A 24,937-nucleotide genomic window follows, 5' to 3' on the forward strand; every position below is an offset into this window, starting at 1 on the left:
TATACAGACTGCTGGGGCAGCTACGAGAGTGAAGCAAGACGGACTTTTGGAGTTGGATCAATCGACTCTGCTCTCAGACACAGCTTCTCCCTCACGGAGTGTCTTCTGTGTCCCTGGAGGCATGGCGCCAAAAAACGCCACTGCGATAGCCGCTGCTGCAGCCAAGACTAGAGCAGCGAAGCAGGCTCTCCGTGACAAAGAGCTGGCTGTGAAACGAGGCGGCACACGTTTGGAGGACTGTGGGGAGGTTACTGATCGCGATGCAGGAGCTGGGAAATCAGCAAGGGGATCGAGACAACAGCCGAGTACACCCGCAGCTGGTCCATCTGTGATTGAATTGCTTCGGAAAACTCCCGCTTCAGTACTTGCTCCGGTCTCTTCAGTACTGAAATCAACCGTTTCTCCATTAGCCGTGGATATCCCTGAGTCTACAGTGACACCTTGTGGACAAACTCAGAATGGCAGAATCGAGGATAGGGAAATAATGAATACCAGCACAAATACTTCTACAACTATGAGAAAGGACAGCCCTACGATATGCGAGGAGCCTTCAGCTGCACTGGCAGGAACAACAGATTCTAAGGTTGGGACAGACCCTAATGCTGGAACACAAGGTACGGAGAATTTTCCCTTATATGATACTCCTGTACTTTCTACTGTGTTGTCACCCTCTTCAACATTATTGACACAGACACAGACACAGACCACTTCAGTTATACCATTGGTTAGTAAAGCCCCAGTGATTCTGGCTGTGCAGGAAGATCAAATATTGCAAGAACAGCCCATATGTAATGGGCTAGGAGGTGATCAGGGGACTGCAGATCCTAGAGCCATCTCAAAAAATCTGGGAGACTTGTTGGAGACCTCCGACGGCAAGGAAGAAATCGATGGAGACGAGATAACCCCGACCCTACCGACACCGACAGGGACCCTTCAGAATTCTATTCAATATCGGAAGGGATAGAAGACGAAAGATGGTCAGATGACTCTGAATCTGATATTGAATCTAACAGTGGTTCCGAGACTGAGAATGACCATGCGGTGAGAACGGCAGAGTCTAGGGAAAATAAAAGAGCTACTCTACGGAAGAAAAGGACCCAGGGGTTGACTTGGGATTACTCCCCTTCTACTGTGTTGGGGTCCCAAGAACATGCCATCGGCTCTAGACCGACGCATCGGTGCTCTCCACATCAACAGGATGCTACGCTCTCCACGGTGATGGATACAGTCCTCCAGGCTATTGCCTCCCATCGAGAAGAAACATTTAGGGATGGACGCAAAGCACAAATAGCTTTACAGAAGGTCCAGGGCATAGTTCGTAAACTGTCAAGATCAGTTAACACCTTCAATACCAGAATGACAGAAATGGAAGATCGTATAGTCATTAATGAGGCAGAGGCTAAGGTCACACAGGAACAAGTTAAATTACATGAAGCAGAACTAACTGAAGTCAGATGGAAGCTCGAGGACATGGAAAACCGCTTACGACGCAACAACCTACGCGTCCTCGGAATTCCGGAAAATATTGAAGGTACGGATATTCGAGCCTTCATCATCCAACTCTTTAAAGACACACTTCCTGAGCTCTCTTCATGGAACTGGGAGCTTGAGGTGCAACGGGTGCACAGAATTCCAATCACAATGAAAGGCGCTAGGAAACAAGGAAATTATCCTCGAGCAGTCTTAGTATTTTTTGGAAACTTTCTTCTCCGACAAGCTGTCTCAGATAAAGCCAGGCCAGAAGCTCGGCGGACTCGGGACTCTATTTCCTATTTTGTTAGACCAGATTTTTGTCACACTACGGTCAAAAGGAGGTGGCGCCTGCGACAACTTATCAAACCTTTTATGGAGAAGAAGGCACAAGTATACCTTAATAACCCAGCTAAACTGAAAGTTCTATATAATGGCCAAACCAAATTCTTTACTTCAGAAGTAAAAGCCAAGGAATATTTAGATAGCCTCACTTAAAGGCCTATTAGTGATGTTTAGGAATAGAGAGATCAAAGGACTTGGATGCTGGACTTGATGAATAGGGAGAGGTGAACAGAGACCATATTGGACATTACTGAGACTTTATATAGTAACAAAGATATATTAGATCAAGTTGTCTTTATGTGCCTCTATATGCCTCTCTATACCTTCTTTATTATTTTCTTTTTCCTTCTGTTATTTTTTCTTCTTCTTCAATAGTTTATCTTTTTTTTTTTTCAGTCTAGATTTGGCTTGGGAGCGTCTCTCCATCACTAAAGACTCTCATAGAGTCCAATTGCCTCACATTACGGGTGGGGGAGGGTGGGGGGTGGGTCGTAGGGGTTTGTAGGGAGTGGGATGGGGAGGGGGTGTGGGAAGGGGGGTGGGGAGGGGAGGGGATACGGGGGGAAAAAAAAATGCAGAAATGAATTTGATCTGTAATATAAGAAATCTTAAAAGCTCTTTGGATACGCTAATCTCTTTTAGCGAATGGAGACTTACATTAAATATGACTAATGAGAACGGAGTGAGGAAAATCAGTGCAATTATCGAATTTAATGTTGGCTGGTGGTGGTGCAAATTATGTAATACTGATGGTACTGGGTTAAAGGGAAATAGGTCTGAATGGGGAGAGTAAAATTGCGATGCTGGAACGTGTCGGGTCTCTATGACGGGAGAAAAAGAGCCCAGCTTTTTCAATTGTTACGACAGGATCCTGTCGATATTCTCTGTATTCAGGAGACCCACATAGCTGGATGTGATAAAAATCTATTAAAAATCCCCGGATTCAATTTGATAGCAGCAACATCTCAAACGTCTAAAACACGGGGGGTCGCCATTCTGGCAAAACCTAGTTTGGGTAGTCCTAGACGCCGCCTTGTCGATAAGAATGGTAGGTGGGCTGTCGTTCAATTAGAGTTGGATATAACTATCTGCTCACTCTACGGCTCCAACCTGGACGACCCACAACTCTTTATCGAACTTGAATTAGAACTGGCTTCTTGGGCCGGTCCACTTATCTTGTGTGGGGATTTTAACATAAATATTGAAAAACTAGTGAACAACAGACTCCCACAGAAGTATAGTGGTCGGAAACCTAAAGTTTATAGGGCTATATCCCATTTGATGGATAGTTATGATTTAAGGGATACGTGGGACAGTTTAAGACAGAAGGAAAATGGCTTCACCTATTATTCTTATCCCCACAACAAGTATATACGACTAGACTACATTATGACATCAATACACAGGACAGCTTTAATAGATATAATTAAATCCCCCAAAACCATCTCTGATCACAACGCACTTACGTTAACTTTTGAACTGGATAACTTTAATAGACCTAACACTCAATGGACGTTTGACCGAAAGCTTTTTTTTAATCCAGATTATATTAACTATATTACATCAAGTGCTCAATCTTTCTTTGATAGTAATCAATATAGTGCACCCAGATTCAGCGTATGGGACTGTTTTAAGGCAGTAATTAGAGGAGAGACTATAGCCTTTGTAGCTAACCGTAAGAAAACTCAGAATAGCATTAATAAACAACTTAATGCGGAATTTATTAATCTGGAAATAACGCATGCTAAACAAATTCAGCAAGAAATATCAACCTCTGACACATTGCAAAAATTACTGATCTTTATAACAGAAATTAATAGCTCGCTAACACAAAAAGCAGCAGAAATTTATCAAGCCAACAGAGACAGAATTTATGAAGCAGGGGAAAAAGCAGGGAGGCAATTAGCTCTTAAAACTAGACAAAAAGAAACATACAAAAAGATAGAGAATATTGAATACGAGGGTCAACAGTACACCTTCCCTCAAGACATTGTGGAAGTCTTTCGTAAATACTACCAAAAATTATACCAAAATGATAATGAACATCTATCTGCAAGAGACATAAAAACTTTTCTCAGTGAGTGGCTATCGGAACCAGAGGTATCTAGAATACTGGATCAAGGAGATAGAGAAGAATTGGAGAAAGAAATTACAATGGTAGAACTAGAGAACGCACTATCGGACCTAGCTAACGGGAAGGCGGCTGGCCCTGATAGGATCCCCCTAGAGCTATATAAGGTATTGGGTAAACAGATACTACCCTATCTATTAGATCCGTTTCTTGGAATACAACATCACTCAGCTACACCAGAGTCCTGGAAACACACTAATATAGCGATATTCCCAAAAAAGGGGAAACCCCCCCAGCTTCCATCTTCATACAGACCTATATCACTTATAAACTCTGACTCAAAGCTATACTCCAAGATACTTGCAAACCGAGTGAGGGGGGTCATTGAACATCTGGTATCCCCTTGGCAGCATGGCTTCATCCCCGGGAGAGGAACAACTGACCATACCCGTAGAGCCATTGCCTTATTCGACATCATGGCTGCCAGGGGGGAAGAAATGTCGATGGTCCTACTCGATGCCGAAAAGGCATTTGATCGAGTGTCTTGGCGGTTTTTATGGGAAATTATGGAATTTAACAACTTTGGCCCAGGCTTCATCAAAGCCTTAAAAGCCCTTTACATCAGCCCAAGGGCTAAACTATCCATTGAAGGCTTTGAGTCAGAGTTTGTAGAGGTACAGAGGGGCACTAGGCAGGGCTGTCCTTGTTCCCCGATATTATTTGCCCTAGTAATTAATCCTTTAATTTTAAAGCTCCTTAACTCCCCTCAAATACAACCAGTTAAGGTGGGCTCATATTCTACCAAAATATTGGCATATGCCGACGACATTGCTGTGCTCACAACCAAACCGGCTGACGCAGTGGCAGAAATAGAACAAATAACCCAGGTTTTTGGATTCTATTCTGGCTACTCACTTAATAGAGACAAAACCATGGTTTTATGTACTAACAACACTATATATGACAGCCCCTATAAAGTCAAAAATGCTACCTACCTAGGTGTGATTATTTCTCCTGAGGTAAAAGAAATTAACTGGCTTAATTATGATCCCTTGATTAAAGCAGTAAAAACAGATCTCAAGAGGGTAGATAACTTACATCTATCAATAATAGGGAGAGCGAACTACATCAAAATGAGTATATTTCCTAGAATACTCTATCTATTCTGGGCTATCCCATTGATGGCCGACGGTAGTATTGTTAAAATCTTTGACTCCACAATATCTAAATTCATATGGAATTATGGTAAAATAAGGAGAGCATTACCACTATTAACCCTCCCCCTACATAGAGGCGGCCTTGGTATCCCGAACTTGACGTTCTATCTCTGGGCGACATTACTTCAACAAATGGGCCTGCTCTTTAGAGTAAAATCGTCTAATTTACCCAACATAGACTCTTATATTCCTTCTATTTTTGAACTTGGACTAGGTGATAAATGTCAAGGGCTATTTCTGAAACAACTCGAAACGTCCTATTACAAAAAGACAAAGTTTAAGGTGATGGGAGATGCATGGAAAATCTGGAAACTTGCCTCCAAACAATTAGGAATACCTAAAATAACAAGATACACCTCTCTTTGGTACAGTAAGATTATTTCAGCATCTCTGATAGACAATGTCTCTAAGAGATGGGAGAATAAGGGCATATATACACTCGGTCATTTTTTTGGACAGAATATTACTCCATCTTTTGAGGGGTTACAACAGAGATTTGATATTCCATCTACAGATTATCTAAAATATTTTCAAGTCTTTACCAACATCCGTAATTCTAAACTTAATATCAATTTAGGTAGTTTCAATTTTTTCTCTATTATTGAGGAACGAGCAACTAGGATAGGTACCCTATATGATATTTTTTCTCAATCCTCTAATGACGACCTAGATCGTGTTGAGAGTTCCTGGGCACAAAAACTTGGAAATCCGGATGTAGATATTGATTATTCCCTAACCCTTTATACAACATTATTTCTAGCATCTAACCTTAAAGCACAATACTTTAAAACTATTTACGACCTTTATTTTACGCCGGCTAAACTTTTTACTTGGGGACTACGAGTAGACGATTGTTGCCCTAGATGTAGACAAGGACAGGCAAATTTAATTCACATGTTTGCCGAATGTCCAAAACTAGACAATTTACAAATACTGATTGGAGGATTCTGGACTCAAGTATTTGGCCGGAATCTTAGATATTCCGCTACCCTATATCTTTTAGGTTACGATGAATCCTTAGGGTACAGTCTGGAGGAACAGAGGATTGTTTTCTTGGGCACTGCCGTCTTTCGCATTATTCTGGCGGCTTCCTGGAAAGACACCAATATACCCACCTATCAGATGTGGCTCAGTCGATTCCTCGCCATATACAAGCAGGAGACAGCTATATATAGTACAAGAGGTAGGAAAGCTAGAGCCCGGGGTACTCAGATTTGGGCCCCAATCTCCAACTGGTACTCGAAAGTAAGATCTTCCCCCTGATAAGAAAAGGATTGACACTTTTATTTTATATTTCTTATCTCCCATTTCAGCTGTTCATATGCACTGGGCTGTAATGATTCTGTTCTCTTCTTTGATATATTTTCTTTCTTGTTGTTTTATTAAGAATTTATCATGTTTCTAAAGAAATTGTTTGAATGAATGTAACAGATCATATTCAATAAAAATAAAAATAATAAAAAAAAAAAATTCACTGAAACAACCATAGGTTTTACAGACGTTATAGTTAGGAATTAGCATTTAAAAAACCTTAGAAATCCACTAAAAAAAACATAGGTTTCAGGTGCGTTATAGTTAGTTGGACATTTGACTCATATAAAATTAGAGAAATTCGCCCATTATAGTTAGTTGAGCTAACTATAACACCCGCGCCCGCAGTGCACTGGTGATGACGTCACATATTACATCACTCATGACATGGTCAGTGACATCACTGATGACATCTCCAATGACATCACTGATGACATCATCCACCTGATAATCTGATGCACATACTGATGGCCTAATATAAACTTTGATACACACACTCTAAAATACAGACTACTTTTTTTGAAACCATTCACACAACAATGCCAGATACTACATACCACCCACTATTTCCTAGGTCTACACTCACATCCACTCACTTATACATGCAGTTACTCATCAATACAGTACTATAATATGCACTCATACACCTATACATACAGTCACAGGCCGCCACTCATCCATAGAGTTACTCACACACCTAGTCAGTCATGCAAAGAATCAATCACATAGCAATTTACTCATGTATACAGTTATACACACCAACTGCATTATTTATACACACACCACATCACTTATTTATGCAGATACTAACACATACTTACTGTCTTATACAATTACTGATACAAGCAGACCCTCTTTTATACACCCACTCTTCAAATAACTTACTCTCACGTATAGTCATTTATATACTCCAACACTTACATGTACTGCATTAAAACATATGTAGTTACTCACACATATACCAGTGAGACATGGATTCACTCACCAACACACCCATACATACACTAACTCACCCATACAGCCCTTCCCAGATGTACTTTTGAATCCATACAACCAGCGAATCACCCATTCAGACATGTATGCACAGAGTCACACATCCCCGACTCACCCACACAGACACTCAGGCACTCATACAGATACTCATACAACAAACCAATAACCCATATAGACACTCATGTAGCTACTCACCAACCCATGCAGCCGCTTATACACCAACTGAGACACTTATACAGACTTTCACACAGTTTAGTCACTAACCCATATATTCAGTAACACATGTTCAATCCCTCACTTATACAGTCAGTCACACACCTACTAAATAATCCATTCAGGGACATGTAAATTCACTCTTTCTTCTTCAATACACCTTGGCATAGATAGATATGAAAAATATTTAACCTTTACAGAAACATACATTCACTGGATGATGTCATCAGTGATGTCATCAGTGATGTCATTTGAGATGTCATCAGTGATGTCACTGACCATGTCATGAGTGATGTAATATGTGATGTCATCACCAGTGCATTGCGGGCGCGCGAGTTATAGTTAGCTCAACTAACTATAACGGGCGAATTTCTCAGGTTTTATATGAGTCAAATGTCCAAATAACTATAACGTCCCTGAAACCTATGGTTTTTTCAGTGAATATATATATATATATACACACACATGCACAAAAGCCATCTTAGAGTGGTATCTGTGAAAAACAATGCTATAAAAAACATTGAAAGGATGCAGTTGTGAACACATACATAAACATGGGCAGCCATTTCATAAATGTTTTTCTCATAAAAAAATCTGAAAAACAAAGCCAGTAGTTTTGTGCTTCTGCTTTGCAGGTGGGATGTATTGGTATTGCCAATGCTTGTTGTTTTTTTCTTTCATTTTGGAGTGAAGTGACATAAGTCACCTCGGATTTTGAGGTTGTGTTGGCTAAAAAGTTAGTTTCTGTAGCTGTTACAGTTTGTTCTGATTGATGTCATTGTAGATAAAGCTAAAGACCTTGTAGTTGTTGGAGGGTCTCAAGTTTGAACTGCAAAGACTCACTGTATTGTATTCTAGACATAAAGCTTTGGATGAGTTGCAGGCTGTGAGTGGTTTTCGTGGGAAGCTTGACGTCCAATGAGTTGTAGTAATCAAGCTGGCAGACTTTAGACAAGAGCACACTGATAAACCTGTTTTTCGTTCCTCTTTCAGCAGCACTTCCTTGAGAATTACAGATTTTCTTACCATTCTCTTGTTAGCTTTTTATACCAAGTGTGACTTTGTATTTTGATATTCAGTTCAGAAATGTTTAATTTATACCACTTCGTGAGTATGATGATCCGTATCTTCTACATTTGTTGAAGCGCCTTTGAGATTCTGGCTAGCAGTGCAGCCTATGTTTGAGTGCATTGACAAATCTATGTGTATTGATCCATTATTGCTACACTGTTGTCGGTAAACACCTCCACAGTCTTAGTGAAGCCCAGTGAATCTGCTGGAAGACACACCCTTTTTTTTATGACGCAGAGGAATGATATGCGGATAGAAGAATGTTAATCTGCTGCAGAACCTATTGCTTTGTCCTCAATAGTCCCACTAAACATAGTCTATCTTAGAATGCATGTGCTTAGTGCCCTACAGGAACGTCATTTAGAGGTTGCCAGGGGTTGCAGTTGTACTCCATGCCTTGCCTTTTGTGAACCCTTGCACTGCCTTTTCAACACCTGGCCTCAGTGGTGGCAAAATCAGTACCCAGGCACAGGGACAGCTCGTCCTTATGGACACCAGTTGGGGTTCAACTTTCCTTGTTTTCTGTAAATGTTTTATTTCACTAATTGTGAATAATATATTATTGACTAATAGTGTAATAAAGAATGGAGTACAATTGACTGAAATATGACACCCACTGGCAGCTGAGTTAAGTAAAATATGTGCATGTATGTGTTAGCATGTGTGTGAGTGAAAGTAAAGGTTAAATGGCACATGATGTCACTTCCGCTACCCCTAGCATTTTGGTAAATTGACACTTATGGTGCCTTGCTGGAAGGCTGGTGCTAAATTGTTATTTCGAAATGTATCGCTCTCAGAGAACAACCTTTATATTTTCTTTGTGCACAAACCCCATCATATAGTTTAAAAAATATCAGAACAGCTAGTTTTCCGAGTTTAGTGGTTACTACAAATTATGCATATACGCTATCACAGTGAAGAAAATGGCCATGTTTAAACTTACCCTGTGCATAGATGTTGCACAACGTGTAGGAAGTGTGGATGATTTTGCTGACATTACTCAGAGATGTTCAACTAAGTACAGGACGTACCCATATTCATTCTCTTATTATGTATTTGTCCCAAAGTGTAACAAGTGGTGATGTTCAAACTGAAAATAAGCATAGCTATTGCTCAAGATGTAGGAACATCCTATGATTGTTCCTAATATTAGGCACAAACGTTGCTCAAAGTATGTTAAGTGACTATGTTTATGCATTGTCTCTGCACACAGTGGAGGAAGTAGCCATATTTATGCCCACGTTGTTCATAGATGATGTTTTAATGTAGGAAGTTGTCATATGTATGCTCAAGTCCTGCATACAAACTGCACAGAGTGGCCTTGTTTAATCTTACACTATACATACACGTTGCACAAAGTGTAGAAGTTCCTGTGTTGTTATTTACTGAAAGTTTGCACAGATGTTGCACTAAGAGTTGAAAGTTCATTGGAACCCCAAATCTAGTATGTCCTTAGGATGAGAACAGGTGGTCGAGATTTGAGGCGTCATTTTTAGATGCCCAGAGAGAGTTTAGAGAGGGACAGACTGGGAACAGTGTTACTGATTCCGTTCTGTGCCGCCTACCACACTGCAGCTATTCCAAGTCTGAGCCCCCAGAATGACGAATAATCATGTGGACCTGGAATTACTTGCTCCTTTTTCACAGGTTATCTCTGATTCTGGGGATATTTCTGGTTTGCATTAGCATCTGCTTTGAGCAGGTGGTAAATCTGAGTAGGTGGGGCATCTTGGGTCATGGAGTGGGGGTGAGAGGACTGTGGGCAGGCAGACCAGGCTTTGCTGTAGGGGAGCACTGGAACATCCAGCCAGCTTAGAGACTTGGTCAAAGGGGGGCAGGCAGAGGGGTTGTTCCCTTTGCCCAGCCTGGGGCCTCACTGGTTTTAACATAACATAACCGGTATTTGTAAAGCACACATTCACCCAGAAGGGTATCTTGGCGCTGAATAACTGATGTTTATTGTTATCCAACTTAATGGTACTCAATTATCCACCTCAGAAGGGTGGAAGGCTGAGTAGACCTGCCAGGATTTGAACCTGTGACCATGAAGTTGAAACACAGGCCTCCACAGTGGACGCATTAGTCCAGTAAGCCACAAGACCTGGCATGAACAGGGGTGTTCCCACATGCAGTAAATCCAGGCTCTGCATTCCTGCCTCAGGAATTACCAGGGGCGGGAACACCCATCCACTTGGAATCAGATGGGACCGTACCCCTCTAGGGATACCACCACAGCCAACTCATAGTGAGTGCCTTGATGCGCTGGTGAAGTTAATAGTCTCCTGGAGCTTACTGGGCACCTGATGCCAGCTGGATAGCTTTTAGGTGGGTGCCTCATTGGAATCGAGTTTGATGAATTTTACTGAGTTTTATTAGAGGTGGCCCATGAGCCTGACCACTTGTGTCAATTCACTTATAATCTAATTTCATTACATTGAACTACGTTTTTTGAAGTTTTTTTTTTATAGTGTGCTGTTACCAATTAACTTCTTTTATATGGACGTCATAAATGGAAAACAACTGTCAATTGTTCATTTTTCTTCAATAAGTGAACATCTTCAAACTTTAACTGCTTTTCAGGTAAATCTTAAATGCGGTAAAACTATAAATAAATATATATATAAAAATAAGCTAATTTTAAATGTACTAGCCAGCCCTTGTTAGAGAACGTTATAAAAATGTTAGAGACCGCAATATCATTTTATACAGCTTGTGGTATCAAATAGCTTGAGCCAAACACTTAGGTCAATCTCTAAATCGTTTACTGCGGGGGAACAATTGTTTTTTTCTGCACAATTTTAAAGCATGCTTTATGATGAAAATATTATTTACACATAATATGCTTTAAAGATGTCACGTCCACTATGCAGTCCAGTGTGTCCACAGCCAAAAGCCAAGTACATTGGATAATGATGGAATTTTCGGAAGTTAAGTTCCTTAATTGCTTTCCATACTTTTGATGCTGAAGGATGAACTTTGGACTAACACTTATATAAGACTTATGCAAGTTTGACTTCCTTTCTAGCCCAGTTAGTAACTAAATTTCAAGTAAGCTGGAAATCAAAAGACTTAAATGTTTCTTAATTTGACCTTCGACATTTTACATGACCAGGGTCAGACTGGAACAGATGATACTGGGCATCAAAAATAAAAGTGGCCCCGTTAATGAATCAGATAGCTAAAAATGTTGTATACATGTTCAATTTGCATTTACATTTGAGCTTCTAAAAACACGCTGTACAGGTATTATGCAAGGTATGGGGCACTACATATTGCACTGTATATATTAAACCTGACAGCCTTAGGGTGGTCTTCCTCAAACCTTTTCCCTACCTCCTTCATTTTTCTGACCTCGTTTGTTCTGGCTGGACTCTGTGCACTTTACTACTATTAACCAGTGGTAAAGTGCTTGTGCTGTCTCCCCTAAACATGGTAACTGGCAAATTCCCAATTAAAATAATTAATTTACTTATAAGTCCCTAGTAAAGTGGTACCCCCTTACCCAGGGCTTGTACATTAAATACTATGAGTGGCCCTGCTTCACTGATTTTGCCACCCACTGAAGTAGCCCTTTAACTATGTCTCAGGCAGAGCCTGTGTAGACAGTTTACACTGCCATGTAGACCTGGCAAAATAGACCTTTTGCCAGTCCCAAACCATCCCTTTTTATACATAGGTCACCCCTCAGCTAGGCCCTGGACAACCCAGAGGTACAGGGTGCAATGTATTTAAAAGGCAGGATATGTCCTTTTTAGTGTTACATGTCCTAGTAGTGAAAATCTCCCAAAGTCGTTTTTCACTACTGCAAGGCCTATTGCTCCCATAGGATAGCATTGGGATTACCTTATTACATTTTCTAAGTGTAATTTCCAATTGTGAAGAGATAAAACCCCCAAGTCTAGTGTCTCTGGAATCCAAATTTAAAGTCCTAACTTATGGTGAAGTCAGATTTTAAATTACCATTCAGGAAAGATCTCTTTTAGAAAGTTGGTCTCTTCTTATTTTAGCCGGCTGCCTGTCTCTGATCAGTTTGGCGTGGGTGGCTGGTGGGCTACACACAAAGCGAGCTTAGGTGTGACTTGATGGGTCAGGATGGGAGGGAGGAGCTGGACACAGCCTCACACTTACACCTGAATAGGCTGTATCCTGTCTCCACACAAATAGCTTTATATCCCCCCATAGTGAGTCTGATGTCAAGGCAGGAAGGGAGGACCTCTGTGACCTTCAAAGACCTTTCTGAGAGTCTCCCCCACTTCAAAGGCACCATTGAATATAAGAAGTAGACGTCTGACACCACCACTTCAGAACACTTCCAGACCAGTGACCACACTGCCAGAAAGATGATCTGCTGAGCTGATGAAAGGACTGACACTCTGCTGGAGTGCTGTTTTGCTGGACTCCTGCCTTGCTGTGCTGCCCTGCTGCTGCTGCTGTTCCCCTGCCTCGCTGAGAAGGACTGGACCTGCATCACTTGTACCCATAGTGTCTCGAAGGGCTTGCTGGCTTGCCTCCTGATCTGAAGTCTCAGGGACATAAAAGAATTCCAACCCTTCTGCTGCTACACCTGGACTCTGCCATCTGTAATCCTGCCCTAACAAGTGAAGCCACCCCAGTCCTGGACCCTTCGAAGTGAGGCCTAAGGTGCTTGCTTCAACAAAAGCCATGCATCCTCTCTGAAACTGGCGATCAACGATGTTGCATGCATCAGAACCGTTGCATCGTATTCAGAACTAGCGCATCAAACTTGGAATTGATGCATCTTCTGCTGCAGGAACAGAATCAATACATCGCATTTGGAACCAGCACATCACACACAGAAATGATGTGTCACCAACGTAGCATGCAGAAAATCGACACGTCTCCTCCACTGTGTTGCTCTACATCGACTCATCACTTCAGCTGCACCCTGCATCTTCTTCGACGGCAACACAGCCTGTATCAAGTTACTTTTGCTCAGCGGGCCTATCGGAGTACCTTATCCAGCCCATGCTCCATCGTGGTCAGCCTGAACTTTTGACTTTGTTTTGGTCTGTTGCGACCAGATATTCCAAATAAGCACTTATTTCTCCTAACGGCTATTTCACAGTTGTTTCTTTAAACATTCATATCTCGACTTCTATTTATTGAATGTTTGTCATTTTGGTCGTGTTTTATTGATTAAATTGGGTTTTATTTATCTTACCTGGTGTGGAATCTTTTTAGTGGTGTTTTCACTCTTTTACTGTTTAAAGTTTTGAACAAATACTTTACACATTGCCTGTAAAGTTAATCCTGACTGCTCTGTACCAAGCTACCAGAAGGTGAGTACAGGTTAATTTAGGGTTTACATGTCTCTTACCCTGACAGAGATTGTGGTTGTTGCTTGACTAGGGGTCATACCCCAGTCAACCTACAACCCAATTGCTAACAACATGGATTTCAGCTTGCTGCAGGCAATGTTTGTGGTAATATCAGGGTTATCAATAGTGAAAACTGTTCCAGCAGACCATAAAGCCGGCCCACAAACAGCCAAAAAACACCCCACACAGTAACCTATCAGGCCAGCCCTTCTGGAACTGCCTGATTGCCCTGTAGGCCAGTGTGACCCTCCTCATGTGCAATCTATTTTGAAAAGGGATTCAAATTGAAGGGTATGGGCTAAGGCACTGCCCTTATAGGATGAAGTTAATCAATTATCAGTTGTGCACGTTTTAGATGCTGTTCACCAAATGACAAAAAAATCTTCTCTGTATGTGTGCCCTGATGATCGAGATCTTGGGGCAGTGGATGGGGCATGTTGAGTCTTTAACATTTAACTAAAACGTCTCATTTTGGAGCTGGCCATCTATTGAATGTATAGCGCCATCACCTGGTATGGAAGGTGGGTATGATTAACGAATGGCAGTGTCACAGCTGACTTGGTAGAACAAGTTAAACATGTTCTCTCTAGCCAGAGCATGAATACACCCCTATGTGGCTTCCTATCGTGGGGGACTATCGCTTTTTTCACATCTCACTCATCTGAAATGACAGCCGAGTTCTCCTGAGTGAATCACGGAGTGTGTTAACTAGGCGGCAGGTGTTTTAATTGCTTTGTCTCTTTGACTCCACAGGAGCGCCTCCTGCTCTCTGTACTTCCTCGTCATGTTGCCATGGAGATGAAAGCCGACATAAATGCCAAACAAGAGGATATGATGTTTCATAAGATTTACATTCAGAAACATGACAACGTGAGGTAAGAAACCATTGCCTAAGCATTGCAAACTGTGGCGGGGAGGGGCGTGCCTACACTGTGGTTGGAATTAATTGTTAACACCAGGGGTGTACAACCTATGTCCAGATTCCAGAAAGAGATTCAGGAGATACAGATAAATGTAATTGTGTACACAATAAATTAAAATGCTGCTGATTTACATATTCAATGATTATCTTGAAAATGTGACATAGATCTGATCCTTCTGGCCCTGCGTAGGCTCCCCTCAGCTACACTTTGCACGAAGATGGAGGAAAAGACACGTGCACCATTTACACTTTGTTTGGATTCCTTGTTAAAATATCCAAACTTAAAGTAAGTCCTCTGTGATCCCAGCCTCCATTTTTCTACTTGAATTGTATGAACCGTAAAGCACTGAGAGCATCGTGCAACAATTCTTGTTGAAGGTTGGATCTGTGCAAATAGTGACCGCATCTTGTTATTCTGAAGTCTTCAAGAATTTTAGCCAGTCACATTTTGCTCTGATTTGCAAAAGGTGGTCTCTTAAATAATTTTCTACTATACTAGAACAGCATTCGATTGTCCTGCTGAGAATATTGAAAACATTTTTGGTTTATTGCGTCTCCTGCAGTAGAATAAATTTGAATGCTGAATTCTGCTAATCTTAAATATTTATAGTAAGGGTTCAATTGTTGGGTATCTTGAGGTTACTGAGAATGGCTGATGTGATGCATTGCTGCAAAGTTTTGAACTAATCATCCCATCACAGTATATTCATGGCAATAGTCAGTCCATTCACAGCTTCTTCCAGCATAACCCAATCCCTATTCGCTGTTGGCCAAATGTGACCATTTATGACATTGTCTGTTTCTAGCTGCACTCATCCTTATTATATAAAGTCAGTGTATCTCCAGAAAATTGTGTCTGCATCCCATTCTTTGGTGCCGACCACTGAACTTTTTTTATTCCATCTCCAAAGGAAGGGACAAGACTACATTTTTGCACTCATATACTTAGATGCTGTCTAAACTTGATTATAGCATGTTTTTTAATGGCCAATATCGATAAAGAACATTTCTTTAAGCTCTGCACTTGGCTGCTCTTCATTTTATTACCACCTAGACCCAGCGACCTCCTCCAAATTAATCACCCTTTTCTATATGCCATTATGTCTCCTCAACTCTTCATGAGCATACAATAATACTGGACTTTTGGTTATCAAATCCTATGGAGATTTGAAAAGCATAATGTTACAAATTAACATAGTAAGGTAAATTTGACCTATACAAATTGCAAACTCAATTGTGGTTTCCATTGCTCTGCACTAATTTACAAATGCTTCTGGTGTTTGTTTTCCTTACCAAAGAACGCATTCCATATATGCTGGTGCATTCTCTTTTGCATTGTATCTCTTCTAGTGGTTGCTAGGGGTGCATCCCCTCACCTCCTTCATTGGTATAAAGCGATCTACCCCTCTCCACCCCACAAATTGGAAGGCCACCTCTAGCATCCATACTTGCCTCTTCAGTCAGATAGTTTCAATCACATTTTCTACTCCTTTCTTATAGTTGGACAAGACAAATCCCATTATTAAAGTACTCCACCACCACAAACCTCCTCCAGCACACCACTGACAACTCTCGTCCTATGGAAGAACTCTGTCTTTATGTCTGGTGGAGGGCATCATACGATAAAGGTGTTGACTCTGTGATTGATTCGGTATTTTTGGAAGACTTCTTTTCCATGACAGCTGATCTCCTTCAACTGTTTACGAAGGGACCATATATACGTATTGTATATGTTTTGTACTTTAATGTAGGTTTGAATGGGTCTTCAGGCAGCAATGCCTTGGTGTGGTGGTGTGGCATGCAGGTGGAACGGAATGAGGCGTTAGGGTTCTGGAAGAATGTTGGGAGCAGACTGCGGTAGGGTTGACAGTTGGTGAGGACCTTTGCTAAGATAACCACTCCGTAGTAAACGTAGCTCTCTTCTGAAAGGAGTGTCGCTATTTACTTTGTGGTGGACACCTCACCTGCATTTAGTTGTTTGGGATTCTCTACTAAAATGGCACTTGTCTCCTATTCATGCCTGATAAAACCGTCAGACATGTCTGATGGGTGATCATTACTTTTACAACCTCTCCTAACTCAATGCCTTGCTGTCTTTCTTGCACTCTGTCTGCACCCTTCTTCACAGATCTTTTAAGAACTGGGTCTGATTTATTCAAGGCAGGAATGGAAAAAAATGAATGCCTGCTTTACTGACATAAATTCTGGGCCTTCTGATTGGTACAAATATGGAAAAGAATACATAGCTTCACCAGTGGTCCGCGATGTATTGGCTGCAATTTTCTTTATTTTCAGAAATATCACCAGGAATGAATGTTTGTGATCCCTTTTTTGGGGGTATAAGATGTGGCATACTTCCCATTAATATGTCTTAAGAAAGGCCAGGTTCATATTAACGAAAATCATATTCATGGTAAAATGACGGCCAATTTAACAGTGTTACAATTGAGGATGGTTGAGGGCCCCCACCATGTTGGGCCATTTAAGACCCATATCTTCAGGAAACCACTCAAGAATATCTGACAGTGCCTGGGCCATAAACCTTGATAGGGTTGGTCTATAGGGGATCTGTGTACTCCCAAATCCAGAACCTGCCAAGAGATGCAAGGGCTGCTATTTCTCCTAAAGTCTATAACTGGGGCAACTGGATACATGCAACAGTTGAGGACCAAATTATGCGACAGGAAGACCAAATTATGTTGCCAGAAATTCCAAATATGTGACATCATGGAGCACATACGAAGGCAGTGCTACTTTACTTGTGTTTTTCAACACACAGTCATGGTATCCAGGCCAATTAGTATTAATTTAAAACCAGAAGATGGCATTGAGCAGTTGAAAGGTGACAGTTAACTTTTGCGAAGTGTCTGCTTCTACCCAGGTCCATAGGCGATACCGTTTTTGGAGTACCTTGTGGTTCATTTCGACTAAAAACACAATTTTTGTTGCAATCTGTAAATTATTCAATTGAAAGTGGATTATGCAGCAGGTGCGGTAAATCCATGATTGGCTGAAAATGCTGCTTCAGCAGACTCCCATAATTCCAGTGGCCCTGGCTGTACCTAAACATTAATAACACATATCAATGTGGGGGGGAGGTCCAAGGGAAAACATTTTTTTTGAAAAAGATAGACCAGCAGGTTGTGTTTCCCCTAGAGAACAATATAGTAAACACTGAAACAACCCGGGTCTTAAGCTGAGTAAAGATTCAACACTAACAGGCCAGAGTATTCCCCATTCTTAATCTGACAGCTCTATAAGAGAGAACCTCCTTAAACAGGACCCATCAATCACTTAAGGTGGTTAGTTTTTATCATCATTTGGGTCTGTGCACTTCAACATGCCGAACCAGTTCCTGAAATAGCGATCTGGTCACGTGCAAAGAAGACGCAACAAAAGAGGGTTGTCGTCAGATCTCCCAAAGATTTTATCAAGGATAACATTGTACCCATAGATCAATGAAGGAGATCCTAAAGTCAGCAGTATTAAATAATAATAGTGTGAACTAAAAATGGCTAGGGGTGCTCAAAAGTTCTTTATTGATAGAGAACCCTTGTCATATTTAAAAAGCAATATGGCAATCCAGCATAAATAAGTTTGTCATTATGCTAATGTCCATAGCAAACGGTCAACATGTTTCTGCCCATTTTAGATCGTAAAGTATCAGGGCTTTCATCAGGACCTATGATACTGCTGTGGTTCAATGTGAAAACGTGAAAAAAGAAATCCAAAAGGGAGTTTGTGTGAATAAAATATTCCTACCGCACCGGTCAGTTCAGAAGCAATCAAAACCGGGTACCCATATAAATTGGGTGTTGCCCTCACCTCAACCTGGTCTCAACTCAGGGAAAGGGGCCCCGCTCTATCCGTCGGTACCGGGTCTTGTGCTATCAATTCTAAATATGTTTAAGGGCTATCCTAGGACTCGCGCTTTATTGGGATCTAAACATGACTAGGCACAAAATTCAGTTCTCACCTGAAAAGTTTTGTGAAGGTGATCACGTTGAGCCTAAGCAAAGTTGCAGAGTTTGTCATCTTTCCAAAATATCACCTGCCCGTGAAAATTCTGCTATAAATGATGATTTTGCATGCACATGTCCTGGGAGGAAATTATTCTACAGAAAAGGAGGATTTGCTTGTTACTGCCCTACAAAACCTACATTTCAAGAGCATTTCACACTAAACGCAGCCAACGTCATGGAAAATGCTGCTGGCCAATGAAAAAACAATACTGTATCAGCAATGATATAGCTGTTTAGACATTTAGGGCCCGATTCAGATCTCACTCGGAAAGCCCTCCGGCCGACTCGCACCCGTAGAGCTTTCCAAGCGACTTGGGCGGCTGGGCTTCGAGCGACTGAGTACGATGCGATGCAGCGCTGACGGACTCGGGTCATTCGGAGCCCCATTGAAGTCAATGGGAGCCTGTTGTACGGTGCGTACATAGGCTCCCATTGAGAAAAACGCACGTCTCGGAGAAGTGCGCCCCCTATCATGGGCACGCCTCGTTCCTGCCCGCACCATGCATGTATGTGTAGGGGGGACCCTTGGCTCCCCCCCAGTGACCGAGTCATAGGGCCCAGTGTAAAGGCGGGCCCGCTACAGACCCCTGAAGCCTGCTTTCCGTAGCTTATTCGAGTCGGGGGCTCCGACTCGATCTGGTTGCTCGACACGCACATCATACTTGGTCGCTCGGAAATCGGACCCATTTTGCTGTATGCGTCGGCCATCTTTGAGTCGCTCAGAAGGCTTCGCTGATGGGTACGAGTCGGTCATAGCACGAGGCTTCCCATGCATCGGACTTGCTCGCACATACACAGTAGGAGTAGGTCAGAAATCGGCTCTATGAATCGGACTCGATCGGATTTGTAGCCCTTCCGGCCGAGATCGGAATCGGACCCTTCGAGGCACATCTCATTTCTTTCATAAGACACAACCCACTACACCTAATTATTTTATGAAATCCGACTTCTCCAGTACTGATCTCGCATTCTTAGGAAAGCACTTTCCTTTTTTAAAATTATAATTTGCAGTTTTAGTTGAATAAACTCCAGTGGGATATATTCCAATAGATGATCTTGGCAGCTACGAAAAATAGCTTTCTTATTCTTCTACATATATGAATATAGAGAATATTTCTTAAACTGTGATGCTCTGTTTTCTGCAATGATAATCATAGTTGACATCAAACATTTTTGATCTTCTAACTTAATTTGAGATTCAAGCTTTCCTTATTTTATGTTTCTGGCCACTGGTTCTTTGGCCAGGACTTGATCCACATAGGTTGGAAAGATCTGCCACATAATCCACCATCTACTAAATAATGTGACGATTTGAACAAATAGTTAATTAGACAATTCAAAGAATATTCTAAGTAAATAGCCTCACTCGAAGAAAGGCAGACACTCAAAAGGTGAGTCTCCTGTTAGAGAGTCATGAAAGGAATCCGAAAGATGTGTCCCATGGGGTCTGATGTCTTTGATCTGCGCTCTCTGTGTACTACTCTAGGAACACGCACTGTTATAAATACACAAATTCTATGTTGCTGCATTATTTTCTTTCGTTTTCTTCATCCACCAATAGAATATCAGCAGGCTCTTTGCTTATATTATGTTTTTGGCCACTGGTTCTTTGGTCAGGGCTTGATCCACATATATCAGAAAGATCTGTCCTTGCCACGTAACCCACTGTCTGCAAAATAATGTGTTGATTTGAGCAATTAGTTAGCTTTACCTTAGACTGATCCAAAGTTATTGAAACTGCTGCAGTCAGGGTGCAACATCAAGCCTGACATGTAAAGGTTAACTGGTCATTTTTCAGCTCTTCAGTGCTGATTTCAGGCACTTTAAATAGGCACTAATGTTTCCCAAAAAATGTTAACATCCACTTTTGATGGACTCAGAGCAAGACCTTAGGCTGCAGGAAGATGCAAAACAATTGCACAATTATAAATACACAATTTTTATGGTGCAATATTAATTTCTTTTATCTTCTTCGTCCACCAATAGAATATCAGAGACTTCTGGGGACAGGTTTACTCCCATGCTCTCACCCAAACATAATAGACTTTCAGACATTAGTCCCAGTAAGGTTACAAAGTTGTTTCATTGTGGTCCAAAACATGTTCCCATGAATCACTCTTCCTGTCAATAATGTCTCCTTCCAATGAGAACTTCACTATCAGTTGTCTGATACAAAACAAGTATCTAGTCACTAACTTCTGAAGTTGCAACATCTGCAGCAAAGAGAAGAAAAAAAACCTGCACAGAACAACTATTCAATGTGAAAAACAGGCTTTTCTGTGTTAATGTATTATTTCTAGTTAACATGCATCAGCAGTTAACTAACTTAGTTCAGCACTTTATTTACATGCAGGCCTATAATACTTAAGTATGGTTGCCTACTACAAGTTTTTCATTTTAGCATGTATTATTTAAACGTACAGTTGTGCACATTACTAATATAAGTGTTTTCGATAGTAGATACAATTTGCTGCAGCAGAATCCTTGTCAGAGGTCTGGTAAAACCCTTTCTGTGGACTTGTATGCAAGAGTCCCAGAGATCTGTGCCTAACACATTTATATGGATCCATAAAAGGGCAAATCATTTACATTAACATGTCAAAGGCAATAATCGTAAAGGCCCCCATGACGGTGCAAAGAATCGCTTTGCGTTCATCAGAAGAAACCATCCTCTCTTATAATTTTACCAAATGAGACTTGAGCTAATATCAGTGAGTACATAATAGTAATTTAATGTTTCTGGCCCCCATATGGATATGAATAAGGTAATCTTACCTTTTATTAAAGAGTCAATATGTGTGGCTTGTAGCTTACAGGGACACAAACATTGTGCATCACAAGCAAGCGTACACTACAGTAGGCATTGTAAAGTGGCTCTGCTTTATTGGATAATGCACAGTTAAGTAATATACACTCCATGTAACAAATGGCTACATAAAAGTGCTCCATGTGGATCCTATTCACTTTTTATAAAAGGGGGGGGGGATTCCAGTATGTAGAAAAAGTCTTCGGTTTACCAAGTCTTGCATGCTAATAATTAGCATCAATAGGCATTTTACAATTTTGCTATGTTTGACATCTTCCAGGGCATTCTTAAACCATAAAGCTGTTTTTAAAGGCAAGGAATTTTTGGATTACATCAATCCATCACTCGCAAGATCCTTGTACCTGAAATTTAGATATGGTGTTTTGCCCTTTGCCAATTCACATTTATTTGGTCCTCGTCCTCCACCAAGTCTTCATTATGTCCTTTATGCTGCTTGGTAGTAGAATCCAAGGAGCATTTCTTGTTCATTTGACCTGATTACTTTAGACCCGGGGTTAAATGGATTGTTCATCTATATCGTAGTACGGGCAAATTGGACAGGATAAATGCACTAAGAATTTGCAAAACTGATTCAAGGATGTTGCTTGAGGGTTACGGCCGCTGCAGGACTCGCTGTCCCAGCCTGCGATCATCCAGTAGGAGTGGCCCTTGCAGCTACTTAGAGAGCCTACCATCACCAGCGTCACAGGACGTGTCCGGGGAAAGCCTGGGCCAAGGGCGGGCCAATCCTGAGCCCTTCAGCAACCGGAAGAGGAGGGGCTGGGCCACCCCTCTAACGTTGAAGGGGCAGTGAGTACTTTGTTGTCTTAGTCCATATACTGATGTCTGGCTTTTCTGTGCGTGCCCGGATCCCAGGGTAACTCCTGTTCACAGCTGGGTAAATGTAAAGGTGATGCCATTAACACAGGACAGAAGAGACCTAGAACGCAAAATACAATGTTATCCTTCCTTAATTATGCTGTGGGAGTGCTTGAGGATAAAATAACTTGTGTAGAAGACCAACTGGCCATCCTTGTTATGCATACCCCACGAAGGGATTTCCCAAATGGCATTACATCTGTTGATTTAATTATACATGATCAGCCGGTATTTTTGAGGGCATTCGAGCAATTGACAGTGGTGGGTCCACAGTGTCATTATCATGAGACGAGGCCTAATCCCCCGGGCCCTCAAGGGGCAATTTCATCGTTTGCCACGTGGGGCCGTGTAAAGGACAAAACAGCAGTTTGCAGAACGTATTGACTTTGGGGAATCTCAAAAAAGTGCATTGGGATTTTGGGTCACAACTCCAGAGTGCGTTAGCCCCTCTTACTAACTGTTAGAAGAAATTAGAGGAAAGGCTGGAGAAGGTAGAGGGTGAACTGGGGAAAGCAGTCTTTTTGCTTGGGAGGCTTGACGTGTGTAGCTGTCAGCGGGCTGCTTCTTTCCCTGGAGTTAACGCTGCATCATCACAATCTTCAATTCTAGAGGTCCCAAGAGTGGAACCAGCTGCCGTTCAGGCAGTTATGGATCATCCGTTCAAAATCAGTCAAACCCAGTCTACAATACGGGATAGGAATGGGAGGTTCCAGCCCGTTAGGGGGGGGCTAAGCCACATGCCTTAATTCCCGCCACTACTAAGTTGAACAGCCGAAGAGTAAAAGTAAAAGTGTCCCAGCTCTGCAAGCTTCCCTTGAGATCAGATCGTGTTAGACCTCCAAGGGTGATCTTGCAATTACCCCCGGCCTCCATACCTTATGACTGTGTCATGGCACATGTGCCCCAAATTGAAAGAGTAGTTAGGAGAAACTTACCACAAGCTGGAAAACAAAGAAGTACATTGGCTTGCAAGTAGACTGAGGTTTGTTAACTTTCTATAGCATGAGTAGATTATTATGGTGTCGAGTGTGGGGTGGATTGGGGCCGTGGAGAAAGCTGGACAGGAAAACTGTATTGTGATTAACATGGACGGTGGGACAGATTTTGGCCAATGCCAGGACCCCTCTCCTAAGGAATTCTGATATTGCATTGCTTCCCCTGGGATACTTTTACCCTCCCAACAGGCCGGGCGTTGGGCAGTCTCTTAGGGGGTACAGGCCACAGACACCAAGAGACCTATTTATTCTGAAGAGGGTGGATATCCAGACAGCCCCAATTGTGCAGCTTGGTAATAGATTTACTCCTTTGTCGGCGTTCAATGTTGTGGACTCTCTCTCCACTTTGGATACTGGAAATGAGTAGACACTCAAAGGGACTGGGAACTTGGTGCATAAGTTGCTGTGAATACTAAGCTGGAATGTAGCAGGGGTGAGGTCCAAAATGACTGATGAACCTGAGATCAATTTCCTTAAAACCTTTGAGATTATGTGCCTGTAAGAGACTTGGGATAGCCTGGGAGGCTCTTGTTTGGATGGTTATGCAGCTTTTCACACTCATGCTATAGCGTGCCCCCACAGAAGAGCTATGGGAGGGTTAGTAACCTTTATGAGTCTAGGTTTAGGTTGTAATATGAGGATTGTTCTGCACCCAGCTATTAATGTTTTAGGGTGCTTTTAACTTTCGCTCATAATATCTTGATGTTAATTATTAATGTTTATAATTCACCGAACTCAGAGAAAATGATGGAGGGGGAACTCAGATCCTTTCTTGAAGGTTGATTTATAGCCCATTCTACCGCTCCTATAATTTTGCTTGTAGGAGATTTAAATTTGCACCCCTGTATGGTTTGTAGGCCCAATTTACGAGAGGGCAACTCTTGTAGGGAGAGGGAGCAGTCATATTTCACACATACATGTTAAGTAGGGGTTTTTAACAGTCTTCTGTCGGAATATAATCCTATCAATCTTTGGCCCAATCAATCATCGTATTGCCCTAACATATTACCTACTTATAAGAACAGGAAATGTAGTTCTATCATATACTTTATATATGTTTCGGCCTGTTTCCTGTCTTTCTTAAACAATTGTAAAATGATTTGGAATATCAACAGTGACTATGATGCTCTTAAGGCAGAATTTAGATGGTTTACTTTGGAGAAGGCTAGCTACTGAAGGAGCAAGGCCATAGGCTAAGCAGGGGAATATTATTCCTGAGGAAATTGTTGCAGTCGTGCAGCAGGGACCTGGTTATGTTATTTTGGCAGCCTTCTTAAATATCT

General features: G+C 41.6%; 1 protein-coding gene across 1 annotated transcript in view; it reads left to right on the forward strand.

Annotated features, from left to right (window-relative positions):
* Window positions 1-24,937, forward strand: part of ADCY5 (adenylate cyclase 5) — a 1,541,762-nt gene that overhangs the window by 722,569 nt on the left and 794,256 nt on the right. The window contains exon 3 of the mRNA XM_085647314.1: window positions 14,784-14,905. Within this exon, the coding sequence (XP_085503440.1) occupies window positions 14,784-14,905 (122 nt within the window). The remainder of the gene's footprint in view (window positions 1-14,783; window positions 14,906-24,937) is intronic.

This window comes from Triturus cristatus, chromosome 3_2 (assembly GCF_964204655.1).
Source record: "Triturus cristatus chromosome 3_2, aTriCri1.1, whole genome shotgun sequence".
NCBI lineage: Eukaryota > Metazoa > Chordata > Amphibia > Caudata > Salamandridae > Triturus > Triturus cristatus.